The following is a 23803-nucleotide window of genomic DNA, read 5'->3' on the forward strand; positions in this document are numbered from 1 at the left end:
TATTCCATCCTGCAAGCACCTTTAGAGTTCTTTCTCCATATTCGTGACCACCACCACCCTGAGTGGCAAATGCCATCGAGCAAACCCACTACCATACTTACAGCTACAAGAAGGATCAGAAGAGTAGGATAAGTATATGCATACATAGATACATAGGCATTTGAATAATTTTTTTTCTCATTTTTTACGCCCGTTGACCATTTTGATCGGACGCAGATAGAAGGAAGGTTCATTGGACGCTATTAAGGGATACCCATTGGAGGGAAACGCTTTGTTCGTTTTTGCAAGGCGGAGCTACCCATCGCGCACATTTATTGAGGAGTGCACCGATCGGCTTCCTTTGCGCGAGGCTCCAGAAAGGGGAGGTGCCAGAGAGGTCGAAAGGGGAGGTGCCAGAGCCGTCGAAAGGGAGCTCGAGGGGAGTTCTTTCCAAGGTGTACGCACCAAGATAAAGACAACACCACAACAATCACTACAACCAATCGCACCATGGACGAATTGGAGGTGGCCATTCTGTGCCTGTACGGAAATGAATGCACCCGTATCAGCAAGAGCGACGCACAAAAGTACTGTGAAAATTTCCAGAATACCGCAGACAGCTGGAAGTACTGCGTTGCCAAATTTGTGGATTCCAAAAGGTTGGAAGTGAAATTCTTTTGCATCCATGTAATTGTAGAAAAGCTGAAGACACTTAAAGGAGAAGACCTCCTGTATGTAAAAAATGCACTGTATAATTATTTGGAGAGTAAATACCCAACAGCCAATGACGATCCCTGTGTGGTAAACAAAATTATCCAACTGTACCTCTCGCTAATAGAATTTCTTTACCCAAACAACATGAACGATGGGTTCAAATTTCTCATAAATCTGATAATGGTTAATAACGACATGAATGCAAAAAATATGTATATAAATTTTTTTCTCAAATTAATGAACATGTTAGATGTAGAATACATAGACAACGTGTATTCTACGAAAGGGGTTCAGGTAGCTACCAATTTGAAAGAAGCAATAAAAAATAACGACCTTCCAATTATAATCGAGTGCTTATATTTTATAATGAGCACCAACGTTGAAGACATAAGTGCCCTTAGCATCTTTACCCTCTCCAAGTATGTTACCTGGATTGATATCAACTATGTCGTCAATGATAAAATTCTCGCCTACATCTATCAGACCATTAATGGGCAAAATAACTCCATTACAGAATCCAGCTTCTCCTTCCTAACAGCACTTGTACGTAAAGGAATGAACCCATTGAACAAAATTCAATTTATTGAAAATATAAATATCATTTATGTCCTCCAAAATATACCCAAAATTTTAGATATATCATATGATATGAACAAAAAAATTATGTTAAAGAAAGGGGAGCTTGTAAACTACATTTGCCTTGAATTGGTAGAATCTATTTATGAAATAAATAAGCTAAAGGATTACCCAATGAATAGTGCAAAGTACAACGAAATATGTGACAAGGCTACCGATATGTTGTTCTTGATTTTACCACATGCTTTGGAAATATACGGGATAGATGATTTCTTCGTCGCCAGCACAGTAGAAAAATTTTTCAGTCTCCTCTTCACCAAATTTAAGACAGTAATGGGGTCTGCATCAGCTGAGGAAGGAATGAGCGGCCAACAGGTAACTCTTGGGGCGTCAGCAAATGGATATAAAATTCCGCAGGCCAAAATGAACCTCTTTATTAATACCCTAATATGTAGCACTGTGAACAAATTTCAATTTCCAGCGTATATTGAAGAATTCTACGATGAGGAAGACGAAGATTTTATTACTTTCAACAACTTTCGGGAGAATATTGAAAAACTCTTCCAGAGATTAATACTGTTTAATAAACTGAAAGCCATCGAAATTATTAAGAATGCCATTATTTATATGAACGAAAATTTTGACAACTTGAAGTGGAACACCATAGAATCCACTCTCTACGCCTTCTACATCACAACTTCCATCTATACTGAGTATAAAGGAAGCACCATGCAAGCCGGCGGAAGTGCAGCCAAGGATGCCAACTCTTCAGTAGTGTCTACCACGTGTATAAGCAAAACGAATACAGGAACGGCAAATGCAAATACCAGTGGAAACATGTCCAAAGAGGTACAAGACATGCAGAACGGAGAATACAACAACTTGCTTTTTGACTGCCTTGCGGAGTTACTAAAAAACCGTAAAATTCTCAGCTGCAATAATAGCCTTATAAATATAAACCTCATGGAAATTTTCCAAAGACTGAACCCTTTTTTTATTAAAAATCCACAATACGTAGAATACTCTCTTCATGTTTTTATTACAAATGGGATTAGATGTAGTAAGAATAAAGTGGTAAAAAAGTCGGTGCATATTTTTAAAAAATTCTTGAAAGCAAATTCGTTTGTCATATGCAATTACATGAAGGAAATTTTGCAGATGTTGGAAAGCTTCTTAGAAATACCCTGTGTGTACCAACGGGTTGCTAGTAAAAACCCAGCAGGTAACAACAGTGCTAATAATACCACCTTGGCGGATATGCTATCCCTTGATCAAGACTACATAAAATCTATGTATAAATATATCTACGCGGGTGTGAATTATACCCACGAGGATCAGAACGACATTTATGAAATAGCAGGTTTGCTACTATTGCATTACGATTATTCCAGAGCAAAGAGGATAGCTAAGGGAGAGGTCAATGATCAAATTCACCTTCTGGAACAGCAAGGAATGCAAGGTAGAGGAGGCAACCCAACCAATATAAATTTTAACCGAATGAGCAGTACGAACAGTGGAAGTGGAGATGTAAAAGATTTAAACAATACCACTTCCATGCAGGGTATGTGCACCGACTTAAACACAAGAAATGAAAAAATCAACGAAGAGCTTATCCCAAATTATAAAGATAGAATCTTTTTCTTTAAAGGAATTTTAAATAAGTTACTAGAAAATCTATCCAACATAAAAAATGTCTATATAAATTCATCCAAATCGCAGCATGAGGTTCTATGTCTGAGTTTCACCTGCAGTGTTGTCATCAGATGTATAGGTGCATTATGCAAAAATGTAAATATTAACATGACAGATGAATTGATAAACGATTTAGACAATACGTTAGGAATTATCATCCACGAAGCGTTAGAATTGTTTTACAAAAATTACATTGTTAGAGATTCTGTGCTCTACACGTATAGAATTCTATCGAACCTTTTTAAGGAACTCTCTCTCAACTACACCATAAAAATTCTACCATACTTTTACAACATTTCGTACAACATGATAATGACAAAATTGCAGAAGACTAATACCGCCGGAGCAACGACTTCCGCTGTAGTGGGAACTCAGAACCCATTACTTTCATTCAACATGATGACCCCATCATCACATCCAACTGTTGGAGTTGGTTCATCAGGTGAAGCCTCAACGTGTTTCTCGAATTCTCAGGAAGAACTAAAATATCTGTTTAATGAACTTAACGAATTGGCCATATTAGTATGCCACCTAATATGCACGTATAAAGAAAAATCGTACGATACGTTTATTAAGCCATATATACAGAACATTACGCAGATTCACCTAAACATTTGGAAGTGCATAATTGTGCAGTCGTTGGAAATGCAAAGAGAACAGAACTCTGTACTATCTCCACTCCTCCTCATACTTTACAACATATCTTTAAACATTCCATCAGCCATTCACAATTTTGTTTCTCTCGATTTGATTGCCTTAACACATAAAGAATTTTGCCAAGCCTTTTCAAATGAAGATATGGTGAAGGCAAAATGTCCAGATGCCATTACAAGCATTTTGCTTGTTTCTCTAAATTATAGCAATACCTGTGATTTGAATATCTGCCTATATGCAGCTCAAACCTTTTCGAACATGTTGAATAATGCCACTTGTTTGCAGAATGCGCAAGAGGTATGTTGCCTGAAGGGGATTCAAACATATACCTTTGACAAAGTTGCCTCTTCAATCGATTTGCCCATTTTCTGTGCACCTACTTATACCATTGTCTAACGCCCTCCTATCCTCCTTCCCCCCATGCAGGTGCTGAGCAAATACCCACTCGTCCAAATCATCGACACGCTTTGTGTAACGCTCAAGTCCCTTGATTATTCGGATCCCAAGAATAAGAGGGTTATACAGGCACGCAAACATTCTCACAGTCGCCTGCTCCGCGACCCCCCCCCGAACACACACCAACGGGCCTAATTTTTAAACACGTGCATGTGTACCTACACAAGTGCACAAGTACGCAATTGCACCCGTCCATTCACGCTCCGTTTTCCACTCTCCATTCCTCACTGCAGATAATCCAAGAAGTAATGAACATCTTCCGACTCTTCTGCGGGTTCAAAGTCAACGCCGGCTGTCTACCCAGCAAAATTCTTGAGAGCGCTCAAATCTGTTTGCAGAATTCACTACTTTCAGTGTTCAAGAATAACCGAAACGACATCGGTGTCTTGTTGCAAGTAAGTGCGGCGAAGGAGAGTTGTGCAACGGAAAACGTGTGCATTGCCACATTCACGCAGGTGACAAGCCAAGCCTATTCATATAATTATACATACATATGGCTTTTTTTTTTTTTTTTTTTTTTTTTTTTTTTTTTTCCTTCTTTAACCCACTTGCAGGCCGTCAACGCGAACAATCAACAGCAGTTCAGACAAATTTTGTCAAATTTTGTTGCGTAAGAAGGGAGAGGAAACAGTGCGCGGTACGCATCAACGTAACGGTGAAAAATGTATACATACAACGATAGAAAAGCGTAACGCAGAGAAACTGACAACGCCGCCTCTGTGTATTCACAAAGGCTAACGTTTAACAAACCAAAAAAAAAAAAAAAAAAAAAAAATTGCGAAGCTTCCGAGTTTGCAAAATAAAACCCGAGTGCAATTTTGCCACACTGTCGCATGAACTCTTCATGTAGAAAAATTTACGAAATTAAAAAAGAAAAAAAAAAAAAAAAAAAAAAAAAAGTGAAAACTCATTTATGTATATTTTCACACCAGTTTGATACATAAATTAGATGTTTTTGCTAACTTATTAAATTGTGTACATGTGTATAATACCTCCCCCATGTGTCATACCATTCTTACGACAATTTTTTTCGCCCATTTCTTTTAACTTTTTTTTTTTTTTTTTTTTTTTTTTTTTACTTCCCCTTATTGTTTATCTGAATTTTTTATCCTCGTCATGTAGCAAAATAAGGGTTACTCAAAACTGCGTCAATTTTTAATCTTTCATTTGGATTCCTTAAAATAAAAAAAAATAAAAAATATATTTTATATATTTAAAGGGGCCCTATAATGGGAACAGAAGTCGCAGATATGCCCATTCCTGATATATTTTCAACCTGTTATAGTCGAAGACACATCATCCCCGCAAAGACACTACCCCCACAATATGAGTGTAGAGCAGCACACACAGAAAGCTTACCATTTCAAAAGACCATCTACGATGCCGATTAGCTCCCATTCACTGCAAAGGGTATTATGTGAAACGTGATTTCACTTCGCTCAAATGATGGATAGGTGGCACACTTAGGTTGGGAAAGGCATGTGATAATAAAAATGGAGCGCCATTGAAGTTTTCTTCTTTTTTTTTTTTTTTTTCTTTCCGTAATGCAATTCGGCCCCATTCGTGTAAATGAATTTCCGCAATTTGCCAACTTCTCACATCATGCATTATCAAGGATGTTAAAAATTAATTTTTTGGGGGGCGTCTTTCCTTTGTCCATTTTAACCTTTCCTCCAAGATGTCCCCCAGGATGGAGCTCCAGGACAAGGGTCGAATGTTCAGTCCGCACAGTTCCTTAATAAGATTTCTCTGAGGGAGTGCGAATGCGGTAAATTAGCGACGCAAAGAAATAGTAAACTTGCCAAGCACACAAGTGCATATACGGTTAAAGTCACAACGAGGAGAAGGTTCCTTACATTCCTGTTACTGGTTTGGCCCTTTATACTTTCGTAAAAACTCCTTAAAAGAGAGAAAAAAAAAAAAAAAAAAAAAAATTTTAAGCGATTATTTCATTGAGAAGAAATCGATTCGCCATGACGACTAAATAGTTTGTCTCTTTCACGACACTGTACATTCCTGGAGATCCCAACACTTCAATTAAATTTATAATCTGTGAGCATTCTTCGGATATGCTTTAGAGGGGGAAAGGAAGAAGTGGGTAGGAAGGTCACAGGTTTAATTCAAACTAGTAATAAACATGCTTTATTATTTAAAGAAAAGAAAAACAACTTATTTCACAATTCGGCTAGCTAGCCATTTTACAACTCCTCCATCTCGCTCTCTTGAATGAGTACTAACTCGTCTTTTTTGAATTTCCCCGGAAACAGGGGACAGAGATTTATCAGCTCGAAAATTATACACCCCAGGGCTGAAAAGAAAGAATCGAATATGAAAAAAAGTAAATAAATTTTATAGAAGAATAAGCAGAGCAATGCAAATGAAACGGAAAAAGAGGTTCCATGTTGCAAGACATAATGAGATTGATGCGCAACTAACACCATAGGTCTACGTCCGTCTGTAAAATGGTAATGAGGGGAAGTGTTTAATCAGTACGAAAATGCACATTAACTCACTTCCAAGGGGATAAAAGGCGATTTTTCAAATTGGAGAATTCAGTCTAACCGTGTAATACATGGAACCGCATAACAGCTCAGGCGCCCGGTACCATCTCGAACATATGTACGGAATCGAGATGATGCTTTCTTCAACTTTTTTTGCAGATCCTTGAGAGTAACAAAAAAAAAAAAGAAAAAAGGGGAGGTTACTATATTGGGGTGAATAATGGAGAAAGAGCAACAAATGTGCTTCTTCCGGTGTGCTTACCCAAATCACATATTTCCACTTTAAATGGGGATGAGCCTGTATCAATCTTTAGGAAAGTGTTAAGTGGAAGAAAGGGGAAGATGAATTGTTGTGTCTGTTTTGATGGTGAACCATTGTTCATCTGTTCGTCTGCCCGATGTTTTTTTTTTTTTTTTTTTTTTTTTTTTTTTTTTTCTACTTGCGCAGGTTGCATATATTGATTACTTCCTGTGTCGCAATTACCAAAATATTGTCCGGCTTCAAATCCCTGTGAGCTAAATTGTGTTCATGTAAGTGCTTGATTCCTTTACATATTTGGCTGATAAGGTAACAGTCCAGGAGGATGCATGTATTGCCGCAGTGTAGTCAGTCACTTGGCTAGCCGCTCAGTTTAGCGATGGAAAATCCAACATGTGCTAAATCCAAGACATATTCAAGGGGAATCCTCATTCGATCCTTACTATATAATGCTTTTTAAGTCAGACGCTGAAATACGATTTTTCCTGAGATGAAGGAAAAAATGAAACCAATTGGATGGTCGTTGTTCCTTTTTATGGAAATGTAATTGATCCAATATGCGGGAGGGGGGACAATAAAATGTGCGTTCTGCTCGTGGTGACTTTACAGGCGCTGACACAATGCCTTTATTTAGTTCTTCACTATTTTGGCCTCGTTTATTTTATCTATTAATACTTTTTTTTTTTTTTTTTTTTTTTTCCTTTTGTGCTCACTTGTTTTCCTTCCTCTCCTGTTTCTTAAATCGAATATATTTTCCCAGGCTGTACGTCATATACTTAAAGACAATGTTTTGTATACGAAAACCCTTCTCCGTCGTGGTGTAAAAAATGGATTTTAAATTTACTATGTTTTCGCTGTGCTGCATCTTCTGCAGGAGGTCCACTTCCCTCGAGACTTTGTTCCTCCTTGCTCGTAGGCGTAAAAGGAAGGGAGGGCGACATACATTTGAGGGTGACAGTAGATCTGTCTACAGGTGTATCGACGTGTGAATGCGAGGAAAAGCTGTCAAACCGAGCACTTCCTCATTAACGTAAGAATCTTGTTTTTCATACATATCACACATATCGCACACTTTTCATACCATTTGGGGGATCGTTTAATCGCGACGGGTTCCTGTGTGCATAGATCAATAGCGTAGTAGACCTTCCCAAAGGTGCCCTTGCCGATCAGTTTTACCAACTTATACTTGGGCTCTTCCTTCCTAACGCATTCCATTTTGACCTTCTTGGCCAAATTAACAAGATTATTGTATATGCTTATCGGCGTGTACATGCGCACGTTGAAGTATACCCACGCGTTTGCGTAATGTTCCACACATTGGCACCGCCTCTTATATTTGTGTGTACTTGTGGGACTTAAGTCTGGATGAATGCCAATTCGGATAAAAGGAAAAAGGACTTTCAGACAAATAAGACAATTGTGCTGCGGAACAAATATCACAAAGTGGGGACGAAAACAAGGACAACGATAAGTTAGCCACAAAGAAAAAAAAAAAAAAAAAAAAATTGGGAAAGCTTCTAAATGTTTAGAAATACCTCGAAACACTTCGAAGTGAAATATCAATTCAGCGTTGGCCACTCATTTTACCGCCAACCTTTGCCAAGGTCATAAAAAGGCAAATGGCAGAACAGGCCGTAGGAACAAAGAATATAGAAACGCACAACAGGCAAGCCTACTGGGATTACTTCATATGCAGGTACATAAAAAGGTGTGAACTATTTTTTTTTTTTTTCCATTTTTATTTTTTTTTAAAATATTTTATTCTGCTACATTTTGGAACTCGCGTTTTTTTATCTACAGTTTGGAGCATATCCTTTGTCCCTACACTTGATGAGTGAGATTTTTTGTGGGGGGGGACATCACAACACATTGTATGTGGTATTGTATATCCTACACTTATAACCCCCCTCTTTTGTCTTTTTTTTTTTTTTTTTTTTTTTTTTTTTTACTCATCGATGTTGTTAAAATCGAATTATCAGTGACACCCCCCTTCATGTACACACGTGTAAATTCCCTCCTCCACTCGTCCGCATAACAGTGTTCACGTCAGCGGGCCCGCTACGATGATCGCAAACAGTTTCCTTTTCTTCAATTTTGTAATGTATGGGGGAAATAAAAGGGCTTGCACACATTTCGATCATCACGGCGAGGGAACAAAAAGAGGTGTGCGAAATGTATTTCGTTTGGAGCATCAAATTGACGTAACCGTTACCTTTGTCCTCCCTATTTGTTAATCCCAATGGAGTAACACACATATATATATGGCAAAGAGAAAAAAAAAAAAAAAAAAAAAAAAAGGAAAAAGGGGAATGTTGATTTACTTTCATTTTGTACAATTCCCTCGTTTCGTATTTATCCCTCTTTCGCATTAGCCATACGTGGTGAAAAAATGAATAGCTACTACCTTTTCCCGTGTGTGTAATTTTTTTTTTTTTTTCCCAATTTGGCTTTTTATATAAAGTTGCTCTGTCCCTGTGTGAATATTTTCACAAGGGCCGAGTGGTACTAAGGTGTTCCATCTATTTGGCAATTCAAGGAAAAAAAAATACAGGGGGTGTAAAATGAGAAGATATACTCACACAACAGATTCCTACCCTAGATAGAATCGTGTGAAATCCGCCCCGTTGTAATAATCGCACTACTCGTTTTGTGTGCACCTGCGCTGATGAGGGTGTCACGCGGAATAGAAAAAATGTTTGTTTGTTTACAGGCGGAGTATCCATGCGATGTATCCCTCTGGATTTGCTTATTCTGTTGCCCTCCGCATCGTTTGGTGGAATGCAAAATGGAACAGTAAGCCCCAATGTGGATAACATTGGCTAGTAGCTACTTATCCTTCGTCGTTCTCGCGGCAGACCTTAAGATACCAACGGGGGGGAGGAACAAAATGGGAATTTTCTCATAAAAAAAAAAAAAAAAAAAATACAAATTGTAGAGAAATATTTCTATTCGTATTTGCGTACACCATCAGAATGGACCATTTGGAATTATTATTTTTTTTTTTTAATAATTTTTTTGTTTATTTGGAGGCGCATTCTTCGTACGCAAGTAAACGTTTTTACTTCGTCTTAGTGACTTTATTTTTATCGTTCCGGTGGGGATACAATTAAATGAGAAAAGCAAATTGGCAATTTTGTAAAGTATCGCTGTGGTTGCAACAAGGTCGAGGGGTCTTTGGGGACGACGTATGTATTTTAAGTACGCATAAATGTGTGAAGGAAGCTAATGGAGAGACCTCCCCCCGATTGCTCTGCATAACGCGGGGTGTTATACATGTCCAACGTGGAAAAGGGACAAGAATACAGAGTTGTACAGGTAGAACCGAATAGATAGCTCCGCGTGAGCAGTTCATAGCTCGTTCTTCGCAGCTGGTAGTGGTGTAGTTCTTACTTATCCGTACTGCATGAGGACAGTGCTCACCATGCTTTTTGGCACACTCCACATGTGGGCATGTATGCATGTGCGTGTACCTGCGTGTACGCGTAAAATTAGTGGTCGCCTTTTTTTTTTTTTTTTTTTTATTTATTTATTTTTTTTATGGCCCCGCATTTTGTACTTGTTACATGCAGCGATGCCCAACACAACGAAATGGATAACGTGCTGTACGCCTTTTTTTTTTTTCATTTTTTTGCCTAGCGGATAAAGAAGTGACTCCTTAACTCCATATTTTGGAGCATGCAAGTGTGTCCCCCTTTTCTGCATACACGCTCGACAAAAAGTTGATAGAAAAAAAAAATGAAAAAAAAAGAAAATAAAGAGAAATATTTCTGTGAAACGAAAAATAAATGATTTTACAATACGTACGTGAAAGAAAAAATACCAAATGAAAAATGACAAATGACACATCCATAGTGAAAGCAAAAAAATTCTACTTTAACATTTTGACACTTTTGCATTTTCAAAGTGGTAAAACGTTCATTTAGCGTTATGTATCACCAGTTTAATATTTTCCTGTTTTTTGTCATTTTTTGACTTTTCCTTTTTTAACTATTTTTTAGCTATTTCTTAGCTATTTTTTTTTTTTTTTTTTACCCCATTGTTAAAAAAATTATGAACAGTCAGAACATTTTTACATTTTAAGCTATTTCCCTCCTTTTTGTTTTTTTTTCTCCTTCTTCTCACGCACCCACTTTAACGTATACTCATTACATCCCACGATTTTTGTAAATTATTTACTGGCGTATACTAGGTATAGGTAAACGAATGAACCAAAACATATAGGAAAGCATTCTCAGTTCAGTGTATTCTCCCCACTTGTGTGTGTGTATCCCCTTCTGCCGAGAGTGGAATAACAGTGAACATTTCAAGTGTACCTATAAGCGCACACCCATACAGATATGTACGAGTGTGCGTTTCCTCCTGGGTATCTCCTAATGTGCGCTTGTAGATGTACAATGTACACAGCCAATTTGACCTGTGTGCACCCGTGAGAAAAAAACTGGAATGAAATCATGTGAAGTGAAAACACCCCATCCAAGGTTAATGTCAGACGTACTTTCCCATCCGATGGACGCAAAAACGTGATAACGCATGTCAGCATAAATGCTATATAGGTGGAAGTGGCAGCTAATTGAATCGTGTGCCCCATAGGAGGAGGGGAAAAAAAAAAAAAAAATCGTTAAGATTCGTGTATACATATAAGCATTCATGTATACCTACCTGCTGAGAATTATGCTGATAAGTCACGCACTACGAAAATAACCAGGGGGACAAATTGTAACCGTAAAATGATGCTAGGTTGACTAAATTACCTATCCTGGAGCGACACAAAATGTAAAAAAAAAATATAAATAAAATAATAATATATAAAAAAAAAAAAAAAAAAAAAAAGAACAAGAACAAGAACAATTACAGTAGGAGCAATAAGAAGAAAGCTCAATTCATTATATTCCCCCTGCGAATTATTTGGAAGCACATAGCAATCTGTGCAGGGAATTTTTTAATTGGACACGTGTACTCAGGCGCTCGGTTGGCACGACAGGGAACAGTGGCAAAACTGCATTGTAGCATAGCGTCGTAACTCTCACCTTGCTGTTCATCCAAAATGAAAGTAGAGGAATATAGACACCAAGTTGGGGGGCACTGTAAACTGATAAAACCGAAAGACTCATCGAAAGTGTACAAACCGCTCATAGAGAATGAATACATTTTCTACGAAAAATTAGCGAACTTTGGAGCGTCCTCTGCAGAGTCGGGGCCCTTGCACATTTTGAAAAAATTCATCCCCAAGTTTTATGGAGTGACTGAAATCGTCGTTGAGTATTCCTCGTCGTCTGAGATGGAGGACAACTTAGTTAGAAAACAGAAAAGGAGAAATGAACCGAATAGCAGTAAGGGTCGGAAATATTTCAGCTTGGAGGAGCGGGATAAGAAAGACAAATTGGATGAACAACCGTCAAACGAACCAACCAGCCAACGGACCGATCAATCGGCAAAAGAACCGTCAAGAGAACCGTCAAGAGAACCGTCAAAAGAACCGTCCGAAGAATTGCCAAAGGAATCCCCACAGGGTGAGACCGAAGGAGAAAAGGACACGAAAAGTGACAAGAGCGCCAAGGGGAAGAAGCGAAAGAAATGCATCCCACACATCGTCTTGGAAGATCTCGTGTACGGATTTAAGCGACCATGTGTGCTAGACATCAAAATGGGCAAAAGACAAAGAAAAATAGGTGCATCCTTAGAAAAAAGAAAGAGACAAGTAGAAAAGAGCTTCAAAACAACTAGCCATTCTCTTGGATTTAGATTATGCGGTTGCCAACTTTACAATAAAACAAGTGACAAATTATTTTATAAGGATAAATATTGGGGTAGAAATTTAACAAAGGAAAATATCCCATGGGCAATTCGAAATTGGTTTTGGAATGGTTCCTTACTATACGAAGAATTGATTCCTTTACTGTTGGAAAAATTACATCGATTTTTTAACTGCATAATGGAGTTACGACATTACCGCTTTTGGTCTTCTTCCCTTCTCTGGGTTTTTGATGGTGGACTAAATGATCAAAAAGCGAGATCAAATTCTCTGGACATACGAATGATAGATTTTGCCAATACCATTTATTTACAAGATAACCCATCTGTGGATGATGAATATATCTTTGGTCTTAAAAATTTAATTCATTCCATGCAGATCCTTAACAACACCATTCAAGGGATGAATTTCTTGCCCCAAGAAATTAGTACTTGTTTTTATTCTGAAAATTATAAACTAATTGAAAATTCCCATCGTCCCATTTTTAAGAAATCCAAGTCAGCCATTTTGGAAGAGAACTTAAGAAAAAAAAAAAAAAAAAAAAAAAATGTGTACATAAATTTTGAGTTCTTAAAAAATGCCAAAACGAGGCGGAAAAGTAGTAACGTTTATTCGAGTAATATGACAGGTGCCTTGGCAACCCAGTTAGCAGCTGGATCTCCAAAAGGGACAAGTGATGACGGATTATCATTTCAATATCTTAACAAATTTATAGGGAATAATAAAAAAGAAAAAATCTGGAATCAAGCGCAGTACTTTAGTAATTCCGACTCTCCCATCGGTAACCACATGAGCCTCTCCCCGTATAGCACTCCAGTGGGAACATTTATCAATAAGGAGGTATGCATCAGTGGTTGGCTAGATGAGTCGCTTCCTAGGAATGTTACACATGGACCTGGGGTAAGTCCCGATTTGAATATCCCCCTCATACCTCCTACCAGCGTTGACGACAAGAATGATGGCTCGGTTTCAGCCGAACACTCACATGGAAGCGATATCCAAGAAAAGGCAAATATAACCACTTTTAACGAAAGTGAGAAGGGGCCCATGGAAAATGAGCTACTAGCTCTGGAGGCACATCAAATAGATGATCACCGAAGGAGTGACCACCACTCGGGAATGCCATCGAAGGAAGACGAATCCGTTTCACCAATAAATTTGATTCAAGATCCTAAAGGAGTGCACCTCGATGATGAAGATGAACTTGTAGACATGCCGAAAAAAACAATTACCATCATTAAACATAATGAGAGATCAGAACAAATGTCAACAAATAACTCCATCGATGAAAGAAGAAACGTACGATTTGAGGGGAAGAATTTTGCTCATGGTCATTTCATCACGGCTATGCATGAAACTGATGGGAGGAATCGCCACTCGGAAGAAAACGCCATCGAGAAGGAAGAGGTACAAACAAATTTCTCCTTCAAAAATAAAAATCGCTATCCCGTAAATCATTCCGAAGAAGAAACATGTGGAGTAACCGAAAAGGGAGAAATTCCGCAGAGTGAGAATTACCAAAAGTGTGTGAACAAATCAGGTGAAAAACAGATTATTGATGACAAACAATCGCGCGACAATGCCCTGCTGTTTCAAACTCGTGAAAACGTTTCTTTCATGTCGGCAGAGGGAGATTTATTTGGAGAGGACAACTCAAACGACAGAAACGAAAGCAATGCATATGAACAAGTTATACAGGAAGTTATAGTAAAGACTTTAAAAGTCGCATCCAGGGGTAGGGATAATTTTTCATCCGTCAACATTGCGAACAAAATTCCTGTTGATAGGAACTACAAGAATAGGATAGAAGATGAAAGAAAAAACGGTGGATACCGCAAAGAAGGTGAGCCAAGGAGACATGAAAATGCTTTTACAAATTTTTATGAGTCAGAGGGAAAAGATCCACCTTACAAGCACGAGTATATTTTGTCAAATGAAGGGAATAGAAATGAAGTCGCAGAGAATGGGGATGAAGGGAGCGATCGGAAGGTAAGCGACGCCGAAGTGGAGAAAAAGGAGGAAAACAGGAGGAGCGCCAAACAAGACTTGGGCAACAAAGGATCATACGCGGAGAAGTACACACAGCAGTACGCGGAGCAGTACACGCAGGGGGGTTTAAACCAGGGCATGCTGAAAAAAAGGGAACATCGTATTAGAAGTGCACTTGGGCCGAAACTCCGAAACGATTCGTTGGTGAGAGAAACAAAATGGAATCTTCTAATTAGAAACGTAAACCTAAAAGTATTCATCAATCATATGATTAAGAAAGAAATTGAGGGAAAAAAGAACACACAGGAGTATCCTTACCTTTTCGTTAAGAATAGAAACGAAACGGACCCTCGAGCTTTGCACATGGAGAACAGACCGAGCAAAATCGGTGGACTCAACCGAATCAGCAGAGACAGTAGAGCGAGGGGCGGTGTGCCCCCCATACATAACCCCTATGTCTTCGAAAAGAGCCTCAGTTATAGTTACAGTCATCGTATCGCCCACAGTTTCCCCCAGAACCGCAACTACAGTTATAGCTCCGACTCTGGTCTCATTTACAACAGAAACCTGCAAGGCGGGCACCTGATGAAAATGCTAAAGAAGGAAGGTAGAATTACGAGCAAGAGGTGCAGCTCCTGCACGGATATACCCCTGAGAATAAAAAAAGGGAAAAAATCACAGAAAAAAAAAAAATATATAAAAAAAAAACTTTTTAAAAAAATTAACATCCTATCGGGAGTTAAAAATAACAGAGTCAAATCACCCCAAAAAATAATTTTTTCTAATTATGCCGTTCCTAATCAACATTCTGTGACCCCCCCAATAGAGTACACACCAAGGAGCGATTCCATTTGCAGAATTACACACAGTTTTGACATCTTCACCCCCGAGTATAGGAGAAACCGATACGTTCACTCCGTCATCAGCCAGAGGTACAACACAGACATGGACAGCACCACAAATAATCAAACAGGCAATATCCCATTTAGGGAAAAGAACCTGATACTACCCCTGACAGATACGAATTCTAATGAGAAATACCTTCGAAGGTCCATGTCCGAACCGAACTTATACAAATTTGGCTACTTTAGATGCATCCTTAACGACCTTAATGACACCAAAATTAATTACAACAGTTTAGTTGCAAATAGGTTAGATAAAATGATGAAGGTTCCAATTTACAACCAAATATATGGATTTACTTCCAACTCCAGCGACCTGGATTCGTCGGATACGTCATGGGGCTACTAATTATTCTATTCCATAGGGTGTGCAGGGAAAGTCTTCTCTCTCCCAAGATGAACCCCAACTGCTATAAATACCTGGACATGCCAACTTCGCACCAATATGGGTTCACCATGTTGTGATAAATTTGGCATGCTCGCTTTGCAACCCCCTCTCTCCTTTTTTTTTTTTTTTTTTTTTTTTTTTTAACTTTTTAGTGTATTTTTTTCTAGTCTAATTGGGCAGCCCTGACAACCTTTGCAATGTTTTTCAACGCTTTGCGAAGTTCATTTCACGCAATTTTTTTTTTTTTTCATTTTTTCACGTGGCGTTCGTTCCCGGGCTTTCCCTTTTTCTTTGTGATTCATTTTAAGAATGATTAACAAAAACACACTGGATAAGCAAAAAACTGTCTAGGAGAGAACTTTACGCAGAGAATTGATTAAAGAATTTCCCCCAGCCTTTTTTTTATTATTTTTTTTTTTTTTAACCTCACTACGTTCGTGTGCACGCCGTACGTATGTTCTTGCCTCCCACTTTATGACGCCCTCGTTCGGCAAATTATCGTCGTAGTGCAATAGGATTCCTTTTCTGTGCACACCTATGAATTCTTCTCTGTCTCACCTTTTTACCTCCGGAGGGGAGGAACAATTTTACAGCACCTGGGTTTAGCAAGCTTTCCAAATGCTGGGACAAACACCTGGAAGGCGAAAAACAGAATTGTCGTAAATTTCTTTTCCCCCTCACCACCATGGACACATCATTGGCGCGCGCTTTGGCCGCTATATATGTTCATCCCTAATAATGCACCTGTTTATTCCCCTATGCATGTACCACCCTGCCTACTTTTGAATGGCGAATTTTTTCATTATCTTGGTACACTGACGGGCACAGTGGCCTACATGTTGGCAAATTTTTTTTTTTTTTTTTTTTTTTTTCGCATTTTAGCCGATTCGATTTTTCCCCTCGATCATTTCTGCATTCGCTGCACCATTTGTTCGTTTTTTTCTTTTTTTTTTTTTTTTTTTTCCCCATACCATGCGAACTTTTGCGTGTACATAACTGCGTCCCCATGTGCATGCTTCACAAATACCGAGAGTAACATTTCAAGGGTTTGACCCCCTGCTTCCTGACTGTCAATTTCACTCATTTTGACATTGGGAAATTACTTGTGAAGCGACAGACACGTTCATAGGCACGCCTAACTGAAAATGCGTTGATTCGAACACACACTGGAGTGATTACACGAGAGGAATTGTCACACATCGACTTGCTCCTACGGTTAGGGACCACACGCACACACATACCCCAAGCCCCCACGCGCACGGAACGGAACGGATGACAGACCTCTAACTCAAAATGCTTGGTTGCACAGAAGAACCAAAGTAATATGTATGAACAGAAATACGTTCCTGCACGACTGCAGGGAAATGAAGTGTTTCCATATTTTACGAAAAAGTTTATTTATTTATTTATTTATTTATTTTTTCTTTTCATTTTGTATCGTCTTTTCAGTTTAAAAGATCCAACGAAAAAAAAATTCATCATTTTTGGATTGCCGTCCTCGGGGAAAACATCTATAATTTACTTCTTCAAGCTGGGCTACCTCATAACAACGGTAAGCCTACCTTCATAGAAGGGGAGCGGCGCGCACGCAGCTTTCTCCTGTCCCTCTCCTCATCGTTCGAGAACGATCACATGGTATCTTTGGTGTAGATTTTTCGTAGCTGCTCCAATTTTTACAAAAAATGTAGAGGGGAGGAAAACCATGAAAAAGGGAAGATGCACACCATGTGTTTTCCATCTGGCGAATGAAAAAGGAATAAATCCTTGACTGGTCGGAAAAGCACATTGCTAAACGGCTGCAAAGGTGTCGTGAGAATGTGTCGTGAGAATGTGTCGTCATAATGTGCCTTTGTAATGTTCACTCTTATAATGATCTTACGGAAACGCACTCCTGCTCTCAGGTAAGAACACTTTTCATCAACGAAGAAAGTTTCAGCGTGAAAATCAAAACAGACAAAAACACACTGGGCGAAAGGAATTACGAAGTAACCTTCTTCGAGGTAGGAACGGATTGCTCATACAGCTTAATAAAAGAATATGCCGACATTTCAAATGACATGATTTACATCGTCGATAGTACACACAGAAGTGCCCTAAGTGAGGCCCGAGAAGAATTCATCAGAATTATATATGATTTTCGATTTGTGTATAGAAAATGTAAATTCTTAATTTTTATGAATAAGCAAGATTCCAATGGCTGTCTCCCATCCGACGAAATTATAAATTATTTTGCCCTTCCGAAGGAGTTGCACTTTAGGTGTAAATTCTTTTCTTGTAGTACCCTATCTGGGCAAGGACTAAAAGAAGGCTTAGAATGGCTGGTGAGCACGAACGTTTTTTTTGATACAAATGATGATGCCGTTGAAAGGAGTGAAAGAACATTTTACAACTACTAGTCAAGGTGAAAGCTCATTTTTTTTTTTTTTTTTTTTTTTTTTTTTTATCCTGTCCTTTTGATTAATGCACATTTCTTAGCAAAGACAATGGTGTTCCTCAGACTGTTGTTTCCATCTTCCCAAGTTTCTACGTTTGTATACACATACGTAAGCACACTGAATAGATTTTTTTACTAATCGCTAGGATTTGTAATACATTCCTTTTTATTTATAAAATATTTTCATATGTTTAGCTGCATGCCTATTTTATATTTTTGTTGTGTCATTCCTTACGCGTGTGTCTCCACTTTTGTTGTATCACCCTGTCATGCGCTTCCACATTTTTTTTTTTTTTTTTTAAGTTTTAAATCATCATATGTGTTACATTTTTTCTCCTTTTGGAAATAACAAAATTTAATTTGCTTAAAAAAAAGAGAAAAAAAAAAAAAAAAAAGAAAGAAAGAAAGGCGTATCTCTCAATTATGATCATGTCCTTTTGGAAAAGGTAAAGATGATGAACTACGGTACAAAATACAAGATAGGCACGATAGCCCAAAATTGGAAGCTTTCCCCTTTTAAAATATGTTTAAATGGAGAATCCTTTCCCCTATAATATCATTAAGCTTGGAGGAGAGGGATAAAATGGGTGTGCACATATAAATGTAGAACAGAAGAACATGTTGCGAAGGCAGACAAATAAAATAAAATTTTTTAATCAGGAATAAAATGTCCTTATTTTAGTTCCTTCCCCTCGTTTTTCCTTTTCCACTATCCCCGTTTTCTTCCAACCCATTGTGTGTTTTCCTTTTAAAAATTAAATTACCTGGTCGAGCTCTTCCAAAATGTTCTGATCGCCTTCGCCCACATCTTTGTGGTACCTCTCGGCTAACCTCTGCAAGAAAAAAAAAAATAATAAAATAAAAAAATTCGCTCAACTCATAACAGGGTGAGAAAAAAAATGCACTCCTTCATTAACTCATATACTTTTAAAGAATTTTCCGAATATTCCTTTTCCACTTCATCCTTCATGTCCTTCACTTCGTATTCTTGCGCAGTGTAAAAGAAGAAAATTTGAACAATTTTGGCAACAGCGAGGAGTCACACAAAGAAAATATAATGATCACGATCTTCCGAAAATGTTAACCTTACCTTCACTCATTTTATCCCCAGGAATGGCATTCACAGAGTGCGAATTTAAAGGCTGCGGAACGGTAAAACAGAACAGAGCTTTTTTCCTTGGTTCGCATAAAATACGACTGGATTGTAGAGTAGAACTAACCTTATAGATGTTCAGTACATCATAGGGGAGTTGCGCGTACGCTGTACACACAAACGCGAGGAGGAGGAAAAGATGGAAGCATCTCATACTGGACAAAACAAAAGGGGAAAAAAAAACTACGCGGTTCGTAGTAGACATGGGAATAACTTGCAAAATTGACCCAATCAGGAGGGGAAAATATATGTTTTTACCCTTTGGAAGACAATATGCATTTATGCAAAACAAACAATTCGATTGGGTGTAAAAATAAAAAATACTTAATTTGGTTAATCCTTTTCTTTTTGCAGTATAGGAGTGCTAGCCATTTTGTCCCAATTTTATTATTTTATTTTATTTTTTATTTTTTATTTTTTACTTTTTTTTTTTTTTTTTTTTTTTTGCCGTTTCTTCGTTTAAACGCATAATGTACCGCCTTGCACATGTTCCCTTTTTAAGAGGATATTGATCGTGTGTGTAAATACAACAGACAGAAATTTACTTCCATGTAAGTTATTCCATTGCGGAGTTGGATAAAATGACAGACAGGCGTTAACTGTATATGTAGACACACACGGCGAAGCGTATACTTGACTTTCATGAACTCCACAGCTAAAGGGAGACCTGTTTTGCAGGCAGAACAGATTAACACGCTTTTGGCACTTTCCTGGGGGAAGGGACTACAAGATAATGTAAACCTACCTTTCTCTACAAGCACTCTAAAATACTTCCACTTGGAAAATTACTTTGCAACGTTCCTTCGATTTAATCAACTGGTTTGTTAACCTTTTTTTTTTTTTTTTTTTTTTTTTCCCATTTTTTGGCTCACTCAACATGCACGACCATAACATCACCGCACAGAAAAAAATCCATGCAAAATTGAATGATATAAATGCGGATTAAGTATGTTTGGTGATAATTTAAAAGAGATATTCCATCCCATGGTAAGTCACCCGTGGTAACGTTACATGCGTAACTGTCTGTGCACACATACTTGCCTTCGTCCAGCACAAGGGAAAAAATACGTATATTCGCGCATATACACACGCGTTCAGAGCATACGCATGCCTTTCCATTAAAATGTCTGCAGTGATTTATGCGCCTTGTTCCATAAAAATGTCGAAAAAATTACTTAAGGGGGGAGCGATTTTTAAAACGCAATTCCTATCTTTGAAATGAAGAAGCTATGCACATTATAAGTGAATGGTTTTTCCACTACAGTACTTCCCCTCCCCAAAAGAAAAGACCTTAAGAAAGAATATATGCATGTACGTATGTATATACATATATATAAAAAACAAAGTAAAGCATGTTTGCCTTCTCCATTTCTGCGAGGAGAATTACTTCCCTTACGTGCGTCCAACTTTTTCCCATCTCGTGCAACACCACTAACAACACCGTTGCAGTAACAAAAAAAAAAAAAAAAAAAATGATTAAAAATGAATAAAAATGAAGTGAACAACTTTTTGTGCCAGTTTGATTTCTCCGCCCTGGAGGAGTTGGACCCATCACTAGGTAACATCAACAGTGGGCATGCGGGAAAAAATCCTTCGGAGGTTTTTTTTACCCAGTCTACCTCACACAGTGTAGGAACTATCCCTACACCGCCCTGATGCTACACGAGACTGCCTCTGCATATGCGTGCTTTCTTTGCAGCGGACGGTTATACCGCATGTTACAGAAAAGAAGTTCCATTCGAGATAAAGGTGGAGCAGGCGAAAGACGGACCTCAGGAAATAGGTTCACTGGAAGTTATAACGGTGAAACTGTTAACGTTGGTAAGGAGGAGGGATGGACCATGCGCATGGTCTTGCATGTGAGAGAGTGAGAATACGCGTGATCCTTGTTGCCTTTAGTGTGGCTTAAAACACACATTTAGTGCATTGCCTTATTATGCGCAAATAGCTACAGAACTGTTATTTTTTTATATACCACCTGCAGGGGGAGGAATCAAAGCCCAAGCGCATCAAGATAGAGCTAACCTGCGAAGCGGACCTATTTTTTCACTTTACGCAAACGTAATGAATGAGCCGCGGTGATATCGTAAGGGGTCATTCCTCTATATTTTTCCGTAAAACTGAATTTCCCTATCACTCTACAGGTTTCCTTCGCTTGTCCATTTTGCCCCCTTATTTTCAACTTCCTATTTCCCCATCCCCCCCACACACCCCTACAGAGTAGATGAACGCTCGTTTGAAGCCATGCAAACTAGCCAAAAGCTTATGATTAATTTTTCTGAATATTTGGAAGTTTTAATAAAAATGTTCAACTCCTGTATAGGGGATCCGCACAGGTGGAAATGGATTACATCATGTGGAGCACGTCTTTTTTTTTTTTTTTTTTTTTTTTTAATTTCATTATACATACCAAACAGTAAAAATGTTTCACGTTGCGTTGTGGAAATTTACACGATATCATATTCTGACCTGTTTTTTTTTTTTTTCCGCCTCATTTTCTTCCCAAGCTTTTTGGCTGTTCTCACTGTGAAGAAAGATGGAAAAGCCCGGCTGGATTTCATAAAGGTGAAAAAAGGGACAGAATGTAATTTCTGTGCAGAATATGCTCTTCCGTTCAGTTCCTTTTTAAAGCATATTTGTGTTTTCGTGCAGTTGACTGATTTTTTTTTTTTTTTTTTTTTTTTTTTTTTGAAGAACGTTGAATATAAGTTCATCGAACTACTGGTGTGTGAGCTTGTCCAGTCCTCCGAGGAAACCATAAGGGAGAGCATTTCCTACAGGTATAATGCCATCAAGTCGAAAAACTCCATAATGTACAAAAGGTTGCAAGTAGGTGAATAAAAGGGAAAAAAGTGATTAAAGTATATCACAGGGATTTATATGTTCAGGCGCATTTCATACGTGATTTGTGTACTCGCACTAATGACACTTCCACATGCCTTCCTCGCACATTCCTCCAATTGTGCAAATCCCACCGAAATGTGTAGGACATAAATCTGTTAATCAAGTCGAAGAATCCATCCCTCTTAATGCAACTCCAAAAAACGGTAAGCAAACAAATGGAACTTAGGAAGAACAGACACTACATCAGAAGCATATATAACGCGAGTTGAATAAGTGAACATCTTTTTCCCTCCATGGAAGGAGATACCAATGGTTGCGCATAGTCGGATGCAAAGACCACCTTACATTATGCGTCGGTAAGCCTTCATCAGGCTAATACACTATTTACAATTAAAGAGGCTACTCAGAGGAGAATTTCCATGGGGGAAAGCGAGAACTCTCTATCACTTTTTTTTATGCCCTCCACCAATTACACCTTAAAATTAACATCCACGTGGAACCATCTTAATCAATTCCTTTTTGATGTAATCCTTCATTATAAGTTTTTTTCTTTCTCATTTGCGCAATAAAGTTGTTTAACCAAAAATTGGGGAGCCACGTGTATATGACTCTCCCTTTATACTTTTCGCCTTCGCAATTGATCAGATGATAATGAGGTCCAAACTTTATGCAAACAATGGATACCTTAGCGCCGTCACAAAGGTGGTATTATTTTATACACCTGCACAGCGTGATTTAGTTGGGGTGAGTTATATGTAGACAGTTGGACTTATCAAAATGGGCAGACAAGTGTCGTAATAGCAATGCTAGAAATAAAAGGAAAAAAAGACCATTCGGGCGTATATAAAAAAATGCGGAAAAAATATCATCCCATATTTCTCAGAAATAGAAATTTACAAACTCTTGGAAATCTTTCATCCATATGTACATAATTTTGTTAAAAAAATATTACATCCTCCGTTGGGGAGCTAATTCCTTTGTAAGGTGTAATAGCTTGAGAATAGCCAACTGCCATTTCCCCCTTTTGATGAACACAGATGCAAATGCGTCCTTTATATTTTATCCTTCACAGTGCCAACAAGTGCATGTATAACTGCTTTCTAAAACAAGGGTCACTAAAAATGAACCCAACACATGTTTGTTTCACTATAATTGGTGGGCATAACACAATCATTGTTTTACCCCTGCATGTCCCGGTTTCCCTGAACGAAAGGCGATTTTACTTTACCATTAAACCTCAGAGTGCCACAAAACGTAGCAGTATTTTTTTTTTTTTTTTTTTTTTTTTTTTTATGAGGACCACGGGGTGGGAATAATTAATCCGGGTGCCTCACGTACAAATAAATACGCAGCTCCTAATTGCCCAGTGATAATAAAAAGCGCAATGTTTAATATACCCCTCTGCCTTTTTATTTGCCATCACTTGCGCTTTTTTTTTGCCTATGAAAAAGGGGAACAAAACTTATTGGGATAATATTTTTTAAATCTTTTTTCTTAAAGGAGTGGCTCA

The 23803-nt window shown here is 38.2% G+C and overlaps 6 protein-coding genes across 6 annotated transcripts; 4 read left to right on the forward strand and 2 right to left on the reverse strand.

Annotated features, from left to right (window-relative positions):
- Window positions 1–489: 489 nt before the first annotated feature.
- PKNH_1416600 (exportin-T, putative) lies at window positions 490–4685 on the forward strand (the record flags this gene model as incomplete). Its single annotated transcript, XM_002262020.1, has 4 exons — window positions 490–3912; window positions 4042–4131; window positions 4305–4466; window positions 4626–4685. 4 exons carry the CDS (start codon window positions 490–492, stop codon window positions 4683–4685), a joined length of 3735 nt encoding a protein of 1244 aa, XP_002262056.1.
- Window positions 4686–5185: 500 nt separating this feature from the next.
- On the reverse strand, window positions 5186–8103 carry PKNH_1416700 (protein kinase, putative; the record flags this gene model as incomplete). The annotated part of the gene is made up of 13 exons (XM_039113639.1): window positions 5186–5246; window positions 5431–5472; window positions 5738–5820; window positions 5928–5970; window positions 6084–6143; window positions 6310–6379; window positions 6508–6526; window positions 6634–6734; window positions 6835–6880; window positions 7057–7132; window positions 7275–7316; window positions 7545–7736; window positions 7913–8103. 13 exons carry the CDS (start codon window positions 8101–8103, stop codon window positions 5186–5188), a joined length of 1026 nt encoding a protein of 341 aa, XP_038970010.1.
- A 3772-nt stretch (window positions 8104–11875) lies between these two features.
- Window positions 11876–15823, forward strand: PKNH_1416800 (inositol polyphosphate kinase, putative; the record flags this gene model as incomplete). Its single annotated transcript, XM_002262022.1, has 1 exon — window positions 11876–15823. One exon carries the CDS (start codon window positions 11876–11878, stop codon window positions 15821–15823), a length of 3948 nt encoding a protein of 1315 aa, XP_002262058.1.
- Window positions 15824–17155: 1332 nt separating this feature from the next.
- Window positions 17156–18258, forward strand: PKNH_1416900 (ADP-ribosylation factor, putative; the record flags this gene model as incomplete). The annotated part of the gene is made up of 3 exons (XM_039113640.1): window positions 17156–17181; window positions 17312–17414; window positions 17764–18258. The coding sequence occupies 3 exons, from the start codon at window positions 17156–17158 to the stop codon at window positions 18256–18258; spliced, it is 624 nt and encodes a 207-aa protein (XP_038970011.1).
- Window positions 18259–18812: 554 nt separating this feature from the next.
- Window positions 18813–19603, reverse strand: PKNH_1417000 (conserved Plasmodium protein, unknown function; the record flags this gene model as incomplete). The annotated part of the gene is made up of 5 exons (XM_039113641.1): window positions 18813–18860; window positions 19061–19129; window positions 19222–19283; window positions 19387–19438; window positions 19517–19603. The coding sequence occupies 5 exons, from the start codon at window positions 19601–19603 to the stop codon at window positions 18813–18815; spliced, it is 318 nt and encodes a 105-aa protein (XP_038970012.1).
- A 1328-nt stretch (window positions 19604–20931) lies between these two features.
- PKNH_1417100 (uncharacterized protein) lies at window positions 20932–22562 on the forward strand (the record flags this gene model as incomplete). The annotated part of the gene is made up of 7 exons (XM_002262024.1): window positions 20932–21007; window positions 21149–21270; window positions 21434–21510; window positions 21669–21785; window positions 21957–22014; window positions 22144–22278; window positions 22437–22562. The coding sequence occupies 7 exons, from the start codon at window positions 20932–20934 to the stop codon at window positions 22560–22562; spliced, it is 711 nt and encodes a 236-aa protein (XP_002262060.1).
- Window positions 22563–23803: the final 1241 nt, after the last annotated feature.

This window comes from Plasmodium knowlesi (genome assembly GCF_000006355.2).
Source record: "Plasmodium knowlesi strain H genome assembly, chromosome: 14".
Taxonomy (NCBI): Eukaryota; Apicomplexa; class Aconoidasida; order Haemosporida; family Plasmodiidae; genus Plasmodium; species Plasmodium knowlesi.